Source organism: Rhincodon typus, chromosome 14, assembly GCF_021869965.1.
Source record: "Rhincodon typus isolate 14 chromosome 14, sRhiTyp1.1, whole genome shotgun sequence".
Classification (NCBI taxonomy): Eukaryota; Metazoa; Chordata; class Chondrichthyes; order Orectolobiformes; family Rhincodontidae; genus Rhincodon; species Rhincodon typus.
Window position 1 is genome coordinate 27,828,856 of NC_063345.1, and position 16,923 is coordinate 27,845,778.

General features: G+C 38.7%; 1 protein-coding gene across 2 annotated transcripts in view; it reads right to left on the bottom strand.

The window, feature by feature from the left end:
• Positions 1-3,581: 3,581 nt before the first annotated feature.
• Positions 3,582-16,923, bottom strand: part of LOC125484895 (teneurin-1-like) — a 313,884-nt gene continuing 300,542 nt past the window's right edge. For both annotated transcript variants that reach the window (XM_048605477.1, XM_048605476.1), the window contains exon 3: positions 3,582-4,203. In XM_048605477.1, coding sequence (XP_048461434.1) covers positions 3,932-4,203 — 272 coding nt within the window. In that variant the 3' untranslated portion in view covers positions 3,582-3,931. The remainder of the gene's footprint in view (positions 4,204-16,923) is intronic.

The following is a 16,923-nucleotide window of genomic DNA, read 5'->3' on the forward strand; positions in this document are numbered from 1 at the left end:
TCCAGATTTTTATTGAATTTTAAGTGTACCATTTGCCATGGTGGACTTTGAACACAGGTCCCCAGAACATTACCTGAGTCTCTGAATGAATAGTCTAGCAATAATACCACTAGGCCATCACCTCCTCCATCATAAATAAATAAATAAATAGATCTAATGCTGTTAAATTAATTGGGGAAAGTAGCTAAGGATATTTTCACTGTCGAACAGCAACAGCAATTAAGTTTGATATGAAAGCTAAGCAAAAGGTCTAAGGCTCATAGGTGCACAGAAAAAGAGGAAGATTTAATGAGGGAAGTAGATCAGCAACATTGCAAAGCGAAATTGGCAGATAAGAAAAACTGGTAAGACTCCAAACAGGACACGTTTAGGATAACAGCAAACATATACCCACAAAGTGAAAAGAATGTAGTAAAATTGAAGACTTTTGGATGAGTAGGGATATTAAAATTGAAATGAAACTTAAAAAGAGAGGCACATGTCAGATCTAGGTTGAATCAGTCAAAACTAAAATCATTAAGAAAATATAGAAGCAAAGAAATACAAAAAGAACAGTAGAACAGTAATAGAAATAGTACCAGATTTTCTAAACACACAAAGTTCTGAATAAAAAGCCAAAGATCACACAAAACTTTCTGCAATTGAAAATGTATGAATGAAGGGACAAGTAACCAAGTATTTTAGGACATGAGATATTCTGTCACAAACAGTTATGGAAGCAAACTCTTAAAATTGAAATGAATAAGCATTGAGAAAGATGATAGAAGCATGGAAAATGAGACAAATTGCTAGAAAAATAAAGAGGGCTGAGGATCAGGGAAGCACGTTTATAAAGATAATCTGCAGTAGAGAATCAAAGCCAGAAGAATGAGGTATATCTTTTCATTTGAGAATTATTTTGAGGATTGAATGATTTTGACAAAGGAAAGCAAATGTTAAGAGTGCTTGACGTGGCCCAGCTGCATTTGTCAAATGATAACTAAGCAAACTGTGGAGCACTTAGATTTCCGAGAGCAAAAATGGAGCAGAAGGAGCAACCAGGCTTGGAGAGAGTAAAGGGTTTTACTGGGGACAAGAAAATCAAAGTGCTGATGAATTGGTTTAGCTGATCATTAACTGTACAAGTATTGAGGTGAAATGAGGTCCAGAATGAGGAAAGTTTGGAAATAGTATACTGAAAGTACAGTTGCAAGTTCTTCTGGCACTGAAGCAGAAGTAATAGGGCTCAAAGAGAACGGGGGTGCAAGTGATGAGGTATTCAAGGCGGTGATCAAGAGTGGCTTCATCTGACTGAGATAATGGGTGATGGAAAAAGGTCATTGCAAATGGCAAATTTGGCAGCGTCAACTGGAATATAGATATGAGAGTTCATGTAAAGGCAGAAACAAATGAAAAGCAAAGAATGAGAGGAGAAACATCAACTTGATCTGAGGCAGAAACTTAAATGATTGAGTTTGAGGAGTCAACTCATGCAGAGATTGAGGGAAGAAAAGAGGGACAGTATTTCAGTTTGAAGGCTAAGGAGAAGCACCACGATGCCTGACTGAAGATAGGTCAATACAGATAAATCCATCAGCTTCCATGAACAAAAATTTACAAAAAAAAAAAGTATTTTGTCTTAATCATATCTGAATAGGCAAGTCACCAAGTCTTCACACAATAGCGGCTGAAATAATTCGCTGTACTGTGTGTGGGGGACAGGTCATTTCCCCACAGGACTTTCTCTGTAAAAATGCCAAGTTAATGCTAAATAATGAATGATTTTGTGATTTAGATTTATAATCACAGGAAATCAAATCAAGATGGCTAAACTCTTCTCAGTTAGGATCCTTAAGGACATTAGCTCCTAATGTGATATAATAAAATTTTCATAGCCCAGTAACCACCAAGTGCATTGGCATAATTTTTAACTACATGAAATACTTAAATAGCAACATTGTACATTTGAAGCTTTGGATCAGAATAGGTTTATAATTTCAAAAATATTAGAACAATTTACACCAATTACCCTTTCATTCTACTGAGGGTTTGATAATCATTTAAATCTCAGAGTTCCATAAATACTTAATGTACATTTGGATCTATTAAGAGATTATCTAACAAAAAAAGCTAGCCTTTTCTGAAAGGAATATTTGAATGGCATTATCATTTACTTAGTAGTGCATGAAGTTAAATAGTTGAGAAATTAAATTCTGGGTATTTGGTATGAAAAGAAAATGCTGCAAGTACACAAAAGGTCAGTCAGCATCTGAAAAAGACAGCTTGACACTTTTCATAACAATGCTGACAGAATCTATCTATCCCAAATGTTAACCTGAATTTTTCTCTAATGACCTCCTTAGTATGGCAGAATTTTCAGCTGCAATTTCTGGCATTCACAGAGTCTCTTTGTCCTTTTTGTTTCCGGCCATTGGTATTTCACCGAAGAAAATCAAATGACATCCCTTCAATTTAAAACAACGGAAATGATTGAGAATCTTTATAATGTGCTGTAAAATCATTTAGTTCAATGGCACTTGATCTCAGGCACACCCAGAGCCAAGGTGGAAAATTCCTTTGCAGATGCACCACCAAATTTAAAACTCTGGATCCAATCTTAACTTGGGATGGTCATGGTGCAGCTGAAGGTCAAGGCACAGGAGCAGATAACTGCTCCACACTCAGAAGCTTCCGTCAGTAAAGACTTAAACTCCCCATCTTCAACAATAAAATCTCGTCGGTGTCCCATCCAAAATGCCACCAAGTAATAGCTGCGTGGAGGAAGGAAACCACAAGACCACTGAAGAAATAGCCCCTATCACTCTAGTAAATGGTAAGAAGTACAGACTATATCATAAAGGGGAGGAGGGAGCAGAGTGGGACATGATGGGTTGCAAAATAGACAGCTGGACCGGTCTGATAAGTGGTTTAATTAAGTTAAATTAATTAATATTCCTGTTAAATCAGAACTTCCAAGACAACAATAACAGTCTGTAGATAAGTCTCCCCGCGCAATTTTGACTACATGGCTGCCTGGTTTCCCCTTCTGTACGTTTTGCAAAAATATCTTAAAATAATCTGGCATTCAATTGGCAATGCTGGAGAATTCATTTTGCCAACTGATTCTTTCAATGAGTGGATATCCAATTGTACATTTCAATATTCACCTTTTAACATTGATTTTAATTCACTGTCAAGCACATGGCTATTTCCTAAAATCAATACTTTTGTATATATAGTTAAGTGTGTACCTGTCCATCCAACTTTTATGAAACTTTCACCAGATTTATTCCACATTCCTCCAATAACTTTCTCATAAGAAAAGTACGATGCACTGAAAACAAGTCATTACATACAATGATTCTGAGGTATTCAGCTCCTTCCATCTTTATGTTTTCATAAGCAGCTCAAATGCCACTCTAAATTTCAATATCCTTTGAAACCAATGATGAACATTTTCCTTTTAAATAAACTTAGATCCTACGAGTGATGTGCTATACTCGCAATCAAGACCCGAGCAACTCAATTGCTCACAAACATGCTGTTAAAAAGTACATTTCGTGCTTCTGCAAACAGAATAATAGAACACAATTTGACAGAGGACTTGGTCTGTTGTGCATGAATTTCTATAACTGATGAGAAAATAAAACAGAACAAGAACATAGAGACCTTCAATGGACCGCAAACTTTGGATGTACAAAATATTTGTGAAAATAACATATATCAGCAGAATTAACACACTGTCCTAACTGAGTCAGCTCACAGCAGTTGCATCAGGGCATGAATCCTATTGTCATAATATTCATGCAATGATCTACTCTGCAAGGTTAAACTAATCCATGCCTTTCAATACCACTGAATAAAGCTCCACTCTTAACGTGCATATACAATTGATTTAATGTCAATTGAATACATGTCATTGCAAAACAGCATCTTACAGAACTGCTTAGTTTTATTCCTTACCATTTTCTGCATCAGACTTTCTTTCTTGTTCCGTGTCAGTGAGAGAAAGCATTGAATTTGCACGACTTGACAGACAGGAGCTATGTTCAGATTTGATTTCTCTCATCCACAATCTTAAAGCTTGATCTGGAGATGCAGCTCCTTCTGTCTCAGTGTCAACATCAGAACCTATTATCATTGGGTATCCATGCTGGGAAGGATCACACATGTCTGTCTGATATCCACCACATAGCACTGGTGGAGCCTCACAGAATTCCAAGGCTGAAAGAAACAAAAAGGAGAAAGAGAGAAAGACAGACAGTATGAGAGTTAAGACACCGAGCTCATCAAAAGAATGCTTCTGAGGACAGGTTAACAGAACATTATGACAAGCTGTATTTCAACCTTACTAACTGGAAGTCTTGGAAGACAACCAGGACAGTTCAATTGAATAAAATCAGCAATGAACTGGCTTGCCATAAACACATTAACATTATGAAAGATACTGCTTAAAAATATTTCTTTATTCACTGAAATATATATATGAAACTAAGTAATTCCATTACAGGGTATGTGCCAGTAACATAAATTCATACAACACTTTAGTGGCCATTCAGTCCAATGTGCTGTGTAAAAGAAGTAGTGCTAAGTACTATATACACCATTTGTCTTTCACCTTACAGGTTTCTCATGCCCAAATACATGTCCAAATCCTTTTGAAAGTTTATTGTCAAATCAGCTTCTCTCACACTTTCAAGTAAGCCATCCAGATCCCAACACTCCAATTGAAAAGAATTCTCCACAGTTCCCTTTTATATCTTGTGCCAAATGTTAAATATATAATGGAGCAAATTACTGCAGATGCTGGAATCTATACTAAAAACAAAAAATGCTGGAGATCACAACAGGTCAGGCAGCATCCATGGTGAGAGAGCAAGCTAACTTATTTTTGTTTCAAAAATATACTTTTTTCATAAAAAATCTTTGTATACATACATTGTCACAAAAGCAGTTCAGTTCTGTACTGTTGCATATCAAGTAATTAAACAAAACATTGGACTTTAACGCTATCCAGAAAACCAGGGACCTCTCTTACAAATATAGCACTAATATTTACATATATTTGAGGCATTAGGAGGGTCCAATAACTGAACGGACCACCATGTAGCTTCAACAGGAAGACCTCAGACAGTTCTCTTTCCCCGCAGCTGCCCCAAGCTTTAGTGCGTGCCTCAGCACATAGTCCTGGACTTGGAATGTGCCAGTTTGCACCACTTAGTCGGGGTCAGCTCCTTGTTCTGCAAGATCAACAACTTTCAGGCAGACCAATGAGCGTCTTTCACTGAGTTGATGGTCCTCCAGTCCCAACTGATGTTTGTCTTGGTGTGTGTCCCAGGGAACAGACCATGGAGCACAGAATCATGCGTCATGGAGCTGCTCGGGATGAACCTCGACACAAACCATTGCATTTTCCTCCAGACTTCCTTTGCAAAGGGACATTCCAGAAGAAGATGTGTGATAGTCTCTACACCCCCTGTAGCCACTTCGAGGGCAGCATGTGGTGACGCAGACTGACCAGGCATATACAAAGTACCTAACAGGTAGTGCCCTTCTCACCACCAGCCAAGCAATGTCTTGGTGCTTGTTAGAAAGTTCTGGTGATGAGGCTTCTGCCAAATGACTTTGACAGTCTGCCCAGGGAACAATACGACAGATCCACCTTCTCCTTTTCCTGCAGAATCTCAAGATGCTGTGTGCTGACCACTTCTTGATGGACTGGTGGTCAAAGGTGTTTTTCTTTGCAAATTTTTCGATGAAGGACAGGCGATATGGAATGGCCCAACTACTTGGAGTGCTGTGCGGTGCTGAGGCCATTCCCACACTTCGCAATACTGGGACAGGTAAAACCTCAGTACATAGTGACACTTGGTGTTTGCGTACCGAGGGTCTACTCACAGCTTTATGCGGCACACAAAGGTGGCAATGTTAGGTGCATTCTTCAGCCCCAGAGTTTTGTACATTGGGTTCCTGCAGAGCCAGTCTATCTTAGGCTTTCAGATGAAATGGAAGATGGCTCGGGTGACTAAACAGGACAGTTTTGGAGGATGGGCCACACCTGTGCTATGTACAACAACAGACAGAGTGCCTCACACCTGATGATCAAGCTTTTACCCACAATGGAGAGGCAGCAGTGCTCCCAAAAGATCAGTTTCTGCTTCACTTCGGCAATGCATTCCTCCCAAGATTTTGTGCATGCCCCGGCCCCTCCAAACCATATTCCCGGCACCTTCAGGTAATCTGTCATGATGGTGAAGGGAATGAAGGATTGGCCAGCGGAAGTGGCTGGTACAATTACAACCTTTAAAAGGCATCCAGATGGGTATTTTACAGGAAGGGTTGAGAGGGATATGGGCCAATGGCTGGCAAATGGGACTAGATTTTTTGAGGGTATCTGGTTGGCATGGACGAGTTGGATTGAAGGGACTGTTTCCGTACTGAGCACATCTATCACTCTATGAATTGGTGCAACACTTCTTAAGACAAGGAAACTTTTGGGGGATAAGCAGGGAAGTTATGTAAAAATTAAAATTGAGTTCATAAAATACATAGCTGTAAACTATAGTGTTGTTACGTTGTTTTTTTTAAAATGGACAATAAGGCTTGTATTGTCACCTGTAACATTGAAATTATACTCTGTACACTGAGCTCCAAATTATCAATATAAATCAAAAAGACCAGTTGTCCTAATTCTTAAACAGGGGTATCCACTGTAAACGTCTGCACAATCTGAAAAACAGCTTTCAACATTAAAATTTGCTTTCTGTCTTTTAAAGAACTGCGTAACTATAATTTCAATTCTCTAATAAATTCATGACCTTCAAGTGTACTAACAAATCTATCACATTGGTGGCATGGTGGCTCAGTGGTTAGCACTGAGGCCTCCCAGCACCAGGAATCCGGGTTCAATTCCAGCTTCAGGTGACTTTCTGAGTGGAGTTTCCAAGTTCTCCCGGTGTCTGAGTAGGCTTTCTCTGGGTGCCCTGGTTTCCTCCCACAGTCCAAAGGTGTGCAGTTTAGGTGGATTGGCCATGTTAAATTGTTCATAGTGTCCAGGGGAAGATTAGCCATGGTAATATGTGGAATAACTGGGATGCTCTTTGGAGGGTCGGTGTAGACTTGATGAGCTGAATGGCCTCGCTCCACACTGTAGAGATTCTATGACATTGTAATATGTTAAACAGCTTTTGAAAGTCCAGATACATTACATCAGCTACCTTATCTTCATTAACCCACTCTGTACAAATACTTTTAGAACAAAAAACAAAGAACATAGAACAGTACAGCACCATACAGGCCCTTCGTCCCACAATGTTGTGCCAACCTATTGTCCTACTAAGGTCAATCTATCCTGCATACCTTACATTTTACTATCCTCCATGTGCCTATCCAAGAGTCACTTAAATGTCCCTAATGTATCTGACTCCACTACCACTGCCGGCAGTGCATTCCACACGCCCACCACTCTGTGTGAAGAACCTACCTCTGACATCTCCCCTGTACTTTCCTCCAATCACCTTAAAATTATGACCCTCGTAATAATCATTTCCGCCCTGGGAAAAAGTCTCAGACTATTCACACTATCTATGCCTCTCATTATCTTTTACAACACAAAAAGGAGATCATTTCCTTCCTCTTTGAAAGAGTTATCCAACTATTTTCACTCCGTTGGCCGTTTTCCATAGACCTGAAAATGTGTCACTTTCAATGAACAGCAAAATAGGAATGTATGCTATTTTTGATTTTCATTTTGCCTTACTGTAGATGCACTGGGCTAATCATGATATCTCTTTGCTTTGGATAAGGAGCAAATAGTTCAGACCAATGAACTAAGAATCAAGCCTTGATCCTTGCTAATCTCTGTGCTACAGTGACAACACAGACCAAAATATTAAGTTGTAAAGCACTGGAGGCCTATAAAAATTATGAATGCACATCTATTATCTTAATAGTTTGAGGAAACAGAGAAAGACAATGGGAGAAAATTGTTCTGCTTTCCCATTTGAGCTTAAAAGCCATGATTCCTGACCTACTCAGGCTAGACCCTGTTTAGACATCAGCACACAAACTTTTGCACAGTCGCTTTTCAAAGAATGCAATGTTGAGCTAAGCATTGGCCAGGCAGCATGTGAGGCTAGCACATATTCTTGAGGATCTCCAATTCTTTAAGGTGGCTACACTCATTAGCAGGAAGCTTTTGCTAATTGTCCGTAATGAAATTAGCTGAAGTAGAAGCTAAATAAACAGAGGCCCAGGAGTAAAAGAGGACTTTTTCTTGGCAAGCACAAAACAAGTGAGCATCAAAAAGAGCAAGTGATGATCATGGAGACACACATTGGTCCAATCCATGAGATGGTTTCCTGACCTTGTGCAAAGTGCCCTCACAGCAACCTTTCAATGAAAGGGGATGGTGTGCTTTGAAGTGCAGTACCATACTGTAAGTGGATCAGGAAAGTGCATAATAATACAGTGAGGCTGGACATGTCAGATGCCAAGCTCTGTGGATAGGAGTTGCATGTGGTGATGAAGTGAAAGTGATGGAGTTTTGTACAATTACAACATTTTAAAAGCATCTGGATGGATGCATGAATAGGAAGGGTTTAGAGGGGTCTAGACCTGAAACGTCAGCTTTCCTGCTCCTCTGATGCTGTCTGGCCTGCTGTGTTCATCCAGCTGTACACCTTGTTATCTAGGATTTAGAGGTATATGGGCCAAATGCTGGCAAATGTAACTAGATTAATTTAGGGTACTGTGTCATTATGGATGATTTAGACTGAAGGATCTGTTTCCATGCTGTCCAACTCCATGACTCTATAGTTGCTGCCATGGAGGTATTCCAAGATGTTGGTAACTTGTCTAAGGAGGAGGTCTGGAGAATCAAGCAGTGAGCTGGAGTCCCTTTGACTTTCATGTCGCAAATTGTCAGCATCTGTTTTCCATTCAGAGGATGTCAGCATGCATATTAATGAGGTGGGATTATGTAATAATGAAATGTTCATGTAGACTAATACATATAAATAGGCCTCTCATCACTCACTAATGAATATTTCAGCTCACCAGACCAAACTCACTCAAAGTATATTAAAGGCGGTAATCTAAATCATAACCTTTTCTTATTTTAAAGGTAAGTGTAAGGTGTTGTGTTCCAAATGCAATTTGATTGGTCAAACTACCAGACTTGAAGCAAAACAAACTCTTCATACACTACAGTTAAAATGCAGACAAAGTAAAAATAAAAGAATTGGCTTCATTCTATCTCAATCAAAATGCTTAACAAAACAATATATGTATTAGCTACTACTAATTAATTGCTCCTATATTGTCACATCCGATAAACACACCCTTAGCAAAGGCAAATTCAGTTAAAAAAAAATTGCCTCATCTGTAATTCGAGCAGCAGGAAGAGAGCCCCAGCTTTTAGTTGTAACAGAGAGAAGAATGCAAACATCCATATCCAATTTCAAGGCCCTAGCAACTGCTACTGAAGGCTAAAACCGAAAGAAAATCCTGGTTCTTGACCTTACCCATTCAGGCTGCTTCTATTGTTCCAACTTAAAAAAAAACACACCCAAGGCCTCTTTATTTACTTTACTGGTTTTTAAGCAGACTGCTCAGCGCCTCTGTATCAACCTTTCTTCATAAAAAAAATCAGGTCAAGATACGCCTCTTAAAGCAACAGTATCATAACACCGTTCAAAACTTGGTTGGAAAATGGGATTTTTTGCTCTCCATGTAAAGAAGCTCCTCACTAGCCAACCCTCATGATTTTCCCAACTTTCTCTCTATTGTCCATATTTTTCAAGGGCTGGAAAGATTCTGGTAGCCTTGCACAGGTGGTCGAGGTCAATGAGTACATCTTTAAAGAGCATCTCATACCAACCTCCACATCACTTAATGCACCAAACACCCATCACTCAACTATCAGCAGTCCCCAGCAATCACAGGTTTGGCCTAACATTCACAAATTGCTCTTCACCTGTATATTCTTTCCAATGGTAACAGCCTCACACCCCCTTCTCATTGCACCCACAAATCTCCAGCTATTCATGTATGTTAACAACCAGGCAGAGTGTAACACAAATTTTGATAATCGCACACTCTTCAAAGATAATGTGGCATATAATCAAAGGGAACAGCAAACAACTAATGGGCACCCCAACACCTCCTAAGCCCTTTGGATGAGAAGGTGCTGTGTATCATAACATTGACGGTGACAGATTCTGTTGCAACTGGTGTTGTTGCAAAATCCTGCTCTCTAGCATGAAGTGTAAGCTGCTGATCATGTGACCATCGCCTCAACACACCAGTGCTGAATTCATGCTGTCAGACATCCAAGAACTGTGGCTTGCTAGATACTATGACACAGGAAGGACAAGACAGAGCAACGACGATATGCTGAGAAGAAATTTGCTTGATCTGGTACTTAAAGCAAGCAGTTCAGACAGTGGCACTGCACATACCTTAGGAGGATACACTGGGGTTGAAATGAGCAAAATTGAGCCATTGGGCAGGAGTGAACTATAACCATGCCAGGGGAAAAGGTAGAATATGTGCCAGATCACTGGACATCAAAGTCCCAGACAAGACTAGCTAACGAGGAATCAGATGAGAATTTCAGTGAGGTGGTCTACAAGAGAATGTTAATGAGGATTCACACCAACGTGTTTGGTACATGAGGAAGTACTAAGACAGCTTTCTGCCACTGGCAAGGAGTATGGAGGATTTCTGCTGAAATGTAACAGAAGGCTTTGTACAGAGATTGAAGCCCACCTTTCCCACTATGGAAGTGGTGGCCACCTCCAGGATAACACCAGCAGCTCTAAGGTCTGAAAATTAATGGGTTTGTGAAATTCATGCTCTCAAAGCATTGTTTTCGAGCAGAGGTTTCAGAGGAAAGCAATACTTGTGAAATTAGTTTGAAGAGTTGCTGCACTACTTGTGTATTGTACACCTACAGTGCACTAGTTGTGGTAATGGTAGATTTTGTTGTATATGGATCAGAGAAGGTTAATATTGAGGAATGACAGAAGCATTACGCATGGCATCCTATGAAGCTGTGGGCTGAAAAGTTCAGGACCTCAAAGGAATAAGTCCTAACATCCGTTCTTCTCAAAGTCAATGTAACAGAGTTTATCACGTCACTATAACTTGTAATTACTTCGTAAAATGCAATCAACTATATCTTGTTAACCACAAGAAAGTCTTCTTAGACCAGGAAGTACATTCCTCTGCCACATAGACAAAGCAGGCCTGTAGCTTCTTAAAATTAAAGAGAACGTTGGCAGGAGTCTTCATCATAAGCAGCAACTCATACAGAATAGTGAGTACATCATGGTAAGCAATAGTGGAGATCTGATTTGACTGCTTAATGAGCAGAAATGTGAGATCTTCAGACTCACCTTTAAGTCACTGACTCATACAGTACGATTAGCAATGGTGAAAAGCTGAAGATTTACAACGAAGCCCTCATGGTAATTCTTGACAAGGATAAATATAAGAGTGAATGGGAAAAGCATTTCAAGCCTGGTAAAAGGCAACACAAGAATTAGCAATGCCTGGATAAAGAAAATTAGTAACTCCAAAGCAGAAACAGGCTGCATCACAGATGGTCTCTGTGGAAAGTGTCCCAAGTTGGGAGTTTAGTAGTGAGTGAACAGACATTGAAGGCTGTGTGAGTAAAAACCTCATGCATACAGAAAAAGTTTGAAGATTCAGTCTGCATCAAAAATAGGGATTATTCATTAGAGCCTCAATAAAGGCAAAAAATCATTTATTTGTATCGTCAATGGAATTTGTCAGAAGAAACTTAATAAGCGAGAATTGTTTATTAAAGATGTGAACACTGGGATGCATACAGTGAAGCCATGGGAAAGATTGGAATGCTCCATTTTACCTGCCAAATGTGGGAATCTTCATTTTTGCTGCAAAAGGTTTGAATCTTCCTTTTTGATGGCCAAACATGGGAAAACCCTTCAGTTAAGCTCCTACTCTAATGTAAAAAGTATTTTAAGCAAGGAAAATATACAACCACATTAGAAAGACATTTTATGAATAATAATATTGAAAGAAATAACGGATCTCAGAAGCAGGCCGAATAGAACAGAGTTAGATATCTTGGACAAACCGATTTCTGAGGTAGAGAATCAACATTAAATGAGAGGCTGAACAACGAAACACACTTCAGTCTGGATTTGGAAGCATAGCTGATGGCATGGCAGCTCACCAAGGAGTAAAACAAGTAATAGGACTTTGAACAGGTACTTAAAAAGCTTTTAAGTTAATTCACCCCAGCACTGATAAAATGCTTGAAAGACTGAAATTTAACAGAAGAGATTAGTACCCTGGAGAATCTATGAATTGTTTTGTTAAAGATCTGTACAGATTATTGGAGAAAAACCAATTGTAGTGACTTCAACTGATAATTCATAATAGTCAGAATTCGTGTCAGAATGGGTGATGAGTCTGTGTCAGATTTATTACAGACTAAAACAGGTCTGACTTGAAAGGAAGTTGCTCAGATGGTGAGTGAATCAGAGTTCTGTAAGCAAGGTAGATTGATCCTAAGAGGAGTAGAACAGCCTTGGTACAAGAGATCAGCAGACTCCATTCAATTCTTAATGTAGAAAAACCACAAATGATACTTGAGAAACCAGCACAGTTATTGTGACAGGCACCAGACAGACAGTCTGCACTGTATAGCAGAGAAACTTCATGGGCACAGATAGCATCCAACTGTACAAAGTGAATGTTTTATCTGTCACACAATAGGTTACTTTCAGAAATATATACAAAATTGGGCCACAGATTCAGAAAATCAATCAAATAGCTAACCACAAAAAAAGGGTTATGAAATAGAACATGTACAACAAAAGAAAAACCTAAAACAAAAGAATAATTGAGACATCATATATGGTGTAGAGATTTGGCATGCCAGTGCAAGAAATATAGATTACAGATGTTATAGGTGCTAAAATGTTTGAGTGACATTGCGGCTGCATCCATTAAGGTCCGTGGACAGAACCTCTGACTTGACATGTGCAGATGGTGGAAAGGCTTTGAGAAGCCAGAAGATGAGTCACTCATTATAGAGAATCTAAACTCTTCCTTATTCTTTTAGCCACAGCCTTAATAAGACAACTTCTGGTCAATAATGGCTTCGAATTGTTGGTAGTGGATTAGTCACTAATCTCATTTCTTCAACATTATGTAATATTTATGAGGCATCAGTGTTTCCTGTCATTATGAGTCAGGATGTCCTGTAGATGCTATCAGAGACTAACTTGTACTGCTTCATTTGGAGGAGAGTTTTGAATGGAATTTAATATGATGGAATTAATCATCAGTGAATGGTCTCACTCCTGACTTTATAACAGGAAGAATTTCATTGAAGAAAGAACTGAGGATAGTTGAACCTAGAGCCTTTTCTTGAAGAACTCCTGCAGAAATCTTTGGATGCAGCAATGACTGGCAATCATGGCCATCTTCCTTTACAAGCACATATTTGAAGGGTCAAGACAGTGGGCTTTTATTTTCTTTCATTTCCCATTAATTTCATCTTTGATATAGATCCTTGGCTCTACACTTGATCAAACACTGCCTTGATCTCAAAGTGATATTCAATCTCAATGGCATCATCCCCCTTCCTTTCTAATCTGTCATGTCCAATTCCCTTCACAAAATACCTGAAAACAACTTGCATTTCAACAGTGTCTTTAATCTGGTAAAATTACCCAAAGGAGTGCATAAGAGTTTTATCATCAAAATCTGACATAGAATCAAATAAGGTGTTCAGTTGATGATGGAAAACTTCATCAAAGCGGTGGTTTTTAAAGAGTATCTTAAAAGGAGGAAAGAGTGGTAGATGACTGTCAAGGTTTATCGAGGGAATCCCTTGGAGGGATTTGAAAACAAGGATCACAATCTTAAAATTGAAATGTCATTGTTCCAGGAGCCAATATTGTTCAATGAGAACAATGGTCACAATGAAATGGGGACTAGAGTTATATAGGGATGGGGACTGTAGCAGAATTCTGGAGCTACTTGTTGGATGAAAGATGGGGGGCATCCAGAGGTGTATTGGGATAGTTCAGTCCAATGCCTCAAACAAAACTACAGCAGCTAATGGACTGAGGCAGGAATTCAGTTGGGCAATGATATAGTGATAGAAGTAAGTGGTCTGGGTAAGGAACATTAATGGGCAACTCCAGGTTAAAATGACCACAGATTGCAAAAGTCTGGTTCACCTTCTGTTCCCATGGAGACTGATTGAGTTGGTGGCTCAGGAATAGAGTTTTTTCTGGGCTTTGATATTTGCGATATTCAGTTGTAGGAGTTTTTTTATCCAGTTCTGAATGTTAAAGTGGTATTGTAACAAATAGGCAACATCAAGGGGGTACAGAGGTGGGTCAAGGGACTGGTGATATAGAACTTAGTGTCATCAGTGTAAATATGGAACCTGATTTGTTTCTAGAAAAGGATCTGTGTCTAATTGAGAAATCTAGACTTGATTCTTCTGTATTTACTAACTATTGCCTTATTTATACTTTCCTTTTCTTCACAATTATCTGGAATGTATTATCAAAATAATCCAGACAAATATCACGTACAACACTCACTAGAACTACACCACATTCCTTCCTTACTTCTGCTGCACTTTCCAAGTGGTCAATCAGACCATCTTGCCAAATATCTCTTTTTTTTCCTTTCTGTTATCTAAATTGTTGACGATGTCCTTGTTTGTTTTCATTCCTGCTGATCTCATTACAGTAAGAGAATTTCTCTCAGTGGCTTCTCATTCCATCTCAAATTCAATCACCTCGGGAGACCCCAGGGATTATCCTTGATCCATCTATTCCTTATGTGCCACTTCCCAACATTTTACTCTGTGTCTGATTTCAAGTAACTTGATCTTGAAAGTGGGAATAGTATAAACTCAGCTATCAGGATTTTGAGATGGACACTAGATACTTCAGTTTTGAGTGTATAAGTTGTTCTGATGGATGAGTACTAATTCTCTATAGCCTAAGCAAATCTCTGATAATATTACAACTAGAAAACCTTTGTCTCAGAAGGTTTCTTCCATCTTTAAAAGGAAGTAAATATAAGTGAATTTATTAATTAAAAGATAGAGAATTGAACGTGTGACAATAATATTGTCTGTGTACGTCAACAGTACATATTGGATTTACTGAGCCTTTACCAGCGATAAAAGTTCAAAATTTAAATAATGAGCAAGTTTATAGCAGTTAGTTTTTGTGTGCAAAGCTTTGGATTCTTAAGTTCTTTTCTAAAGACAAAGCCTAATCAGTAATATCTACCTTCTCAAGACTTCCCAATGATTTAAGTCATCTCTGTATAGCTCGACTCAATTCATCGCCACTTGTTGAAAATTTCAGTTTGTCAGGATATACTCAAAACATTACTGTTGCTCCCTAAATTTGCCAGACACAATCAGAAATTTCTGGCTGTGGTATTCATAATAAAACAAGCAAAATAGTTACTGTCTGAGTTGGAAAATGTTTCTACTGAAAATGTTTCATTTTACAAAAGTAAAACATTATGGATTCTGGAAAGTTGAAAGAAATACAACAAATGTGATAGATGCTCAGGGGTATATATGGTAAAAATGCTAATGTTTCAGGTTCTGGGAAAAATGAAGAAATGTGATAGTTTTAGAGAAAGTGAAAGAACAAGAGGTAAGGTCTCTGATGAGTTAGAAGGCATGAGAAATTAAACGACAAAAATCTCAACAGCATAAGGTCCAATGAGGAAAACATTCAAGATGCTTGAAATCTCCATATGGTTTCCCTGTTGGGAAAATAGCTACATTTTTTCTCTTGTCAGGATGGTGGATGATCGGGGAGATGATGGATTGAGACCTTTAAGTCACGACTAATTAGCTACTTAACTGCTTGAAGTGCTGAGAAGTCAAGAAGGCCCTCAAAGTTCCTATTTTGCTCAGCACTTAATTGCTGAGGTCAGAAGAAGGAGGTCAGTTTCTCTCAAATACCAACTCACAGCATTATTTCCCCTTCTTGTCACTTCTAAGGAAAAGAAATAATGCGTGTAAACTCTTAAAGCTGGTAACAGAATATCACCTTATCCTTAAACAGGAGGGTTTGTGTGGAATAGAAATCAAAATTCTCCTAGAATTACATATAATGTTTTCACTTACTTATTTCATTTTGATTTATTTGACGAGTTTTGACAAAATTGGCAATTAGTTTTATAAAGTTATGTGAAGTTATATAGAGGGCGGTGAGTTGGCTCAGTGGTTAGCACTGCTGCCTCTCAGCACCAAGGAATTGGGTTCGATGTGTGGAATTTGAACATTTTCCTGTGTCTGTATCGGTTTCCTCTGTGTACTCCAGTGACCTCCCACAGTTGAAAGATATGCAGGTTAAGCAGATTGGCAATGCTAAATTGTCCGTATTTTCCAGGGATGTGCAGGCTATTTGGATTAGCCATGATAAAGTGCAGAGTTATGGTGATAGGACACGGATCTGGGTCTGGGTCGGATGCCCTTCAGAGGGTCATGTAGACTCGATGAGCTGAATGGCCTCTTGCTACACTGTAGAGATTATATGGTTCTAAAGCAGAACTCTATTTTAAAAATGCAAGTGACATACCCTCGAATAAACTTGGTTGTTTTGAAGCATAACACTTTGATGTTTTATACATAGAATCCAACATTCATGACACAAAGCAATATAATCAGATTTGATGAGTTACATAATGTCAAAATTCATACAATGCCTGATTCAGAATTGAATGTCAAGGATCAATTTGCACAGAGGCATCTTATTAAAAGATGCAAAACCTGACATTTATATACAGCATTGAAAAATGCTGAAAATTTATGATTGGCAGATCAACATCTTCAAAGCAGACCATATTAATAATTCAAGTACATGCCTTTCACCAAACTGGGAGACTTACAGATCG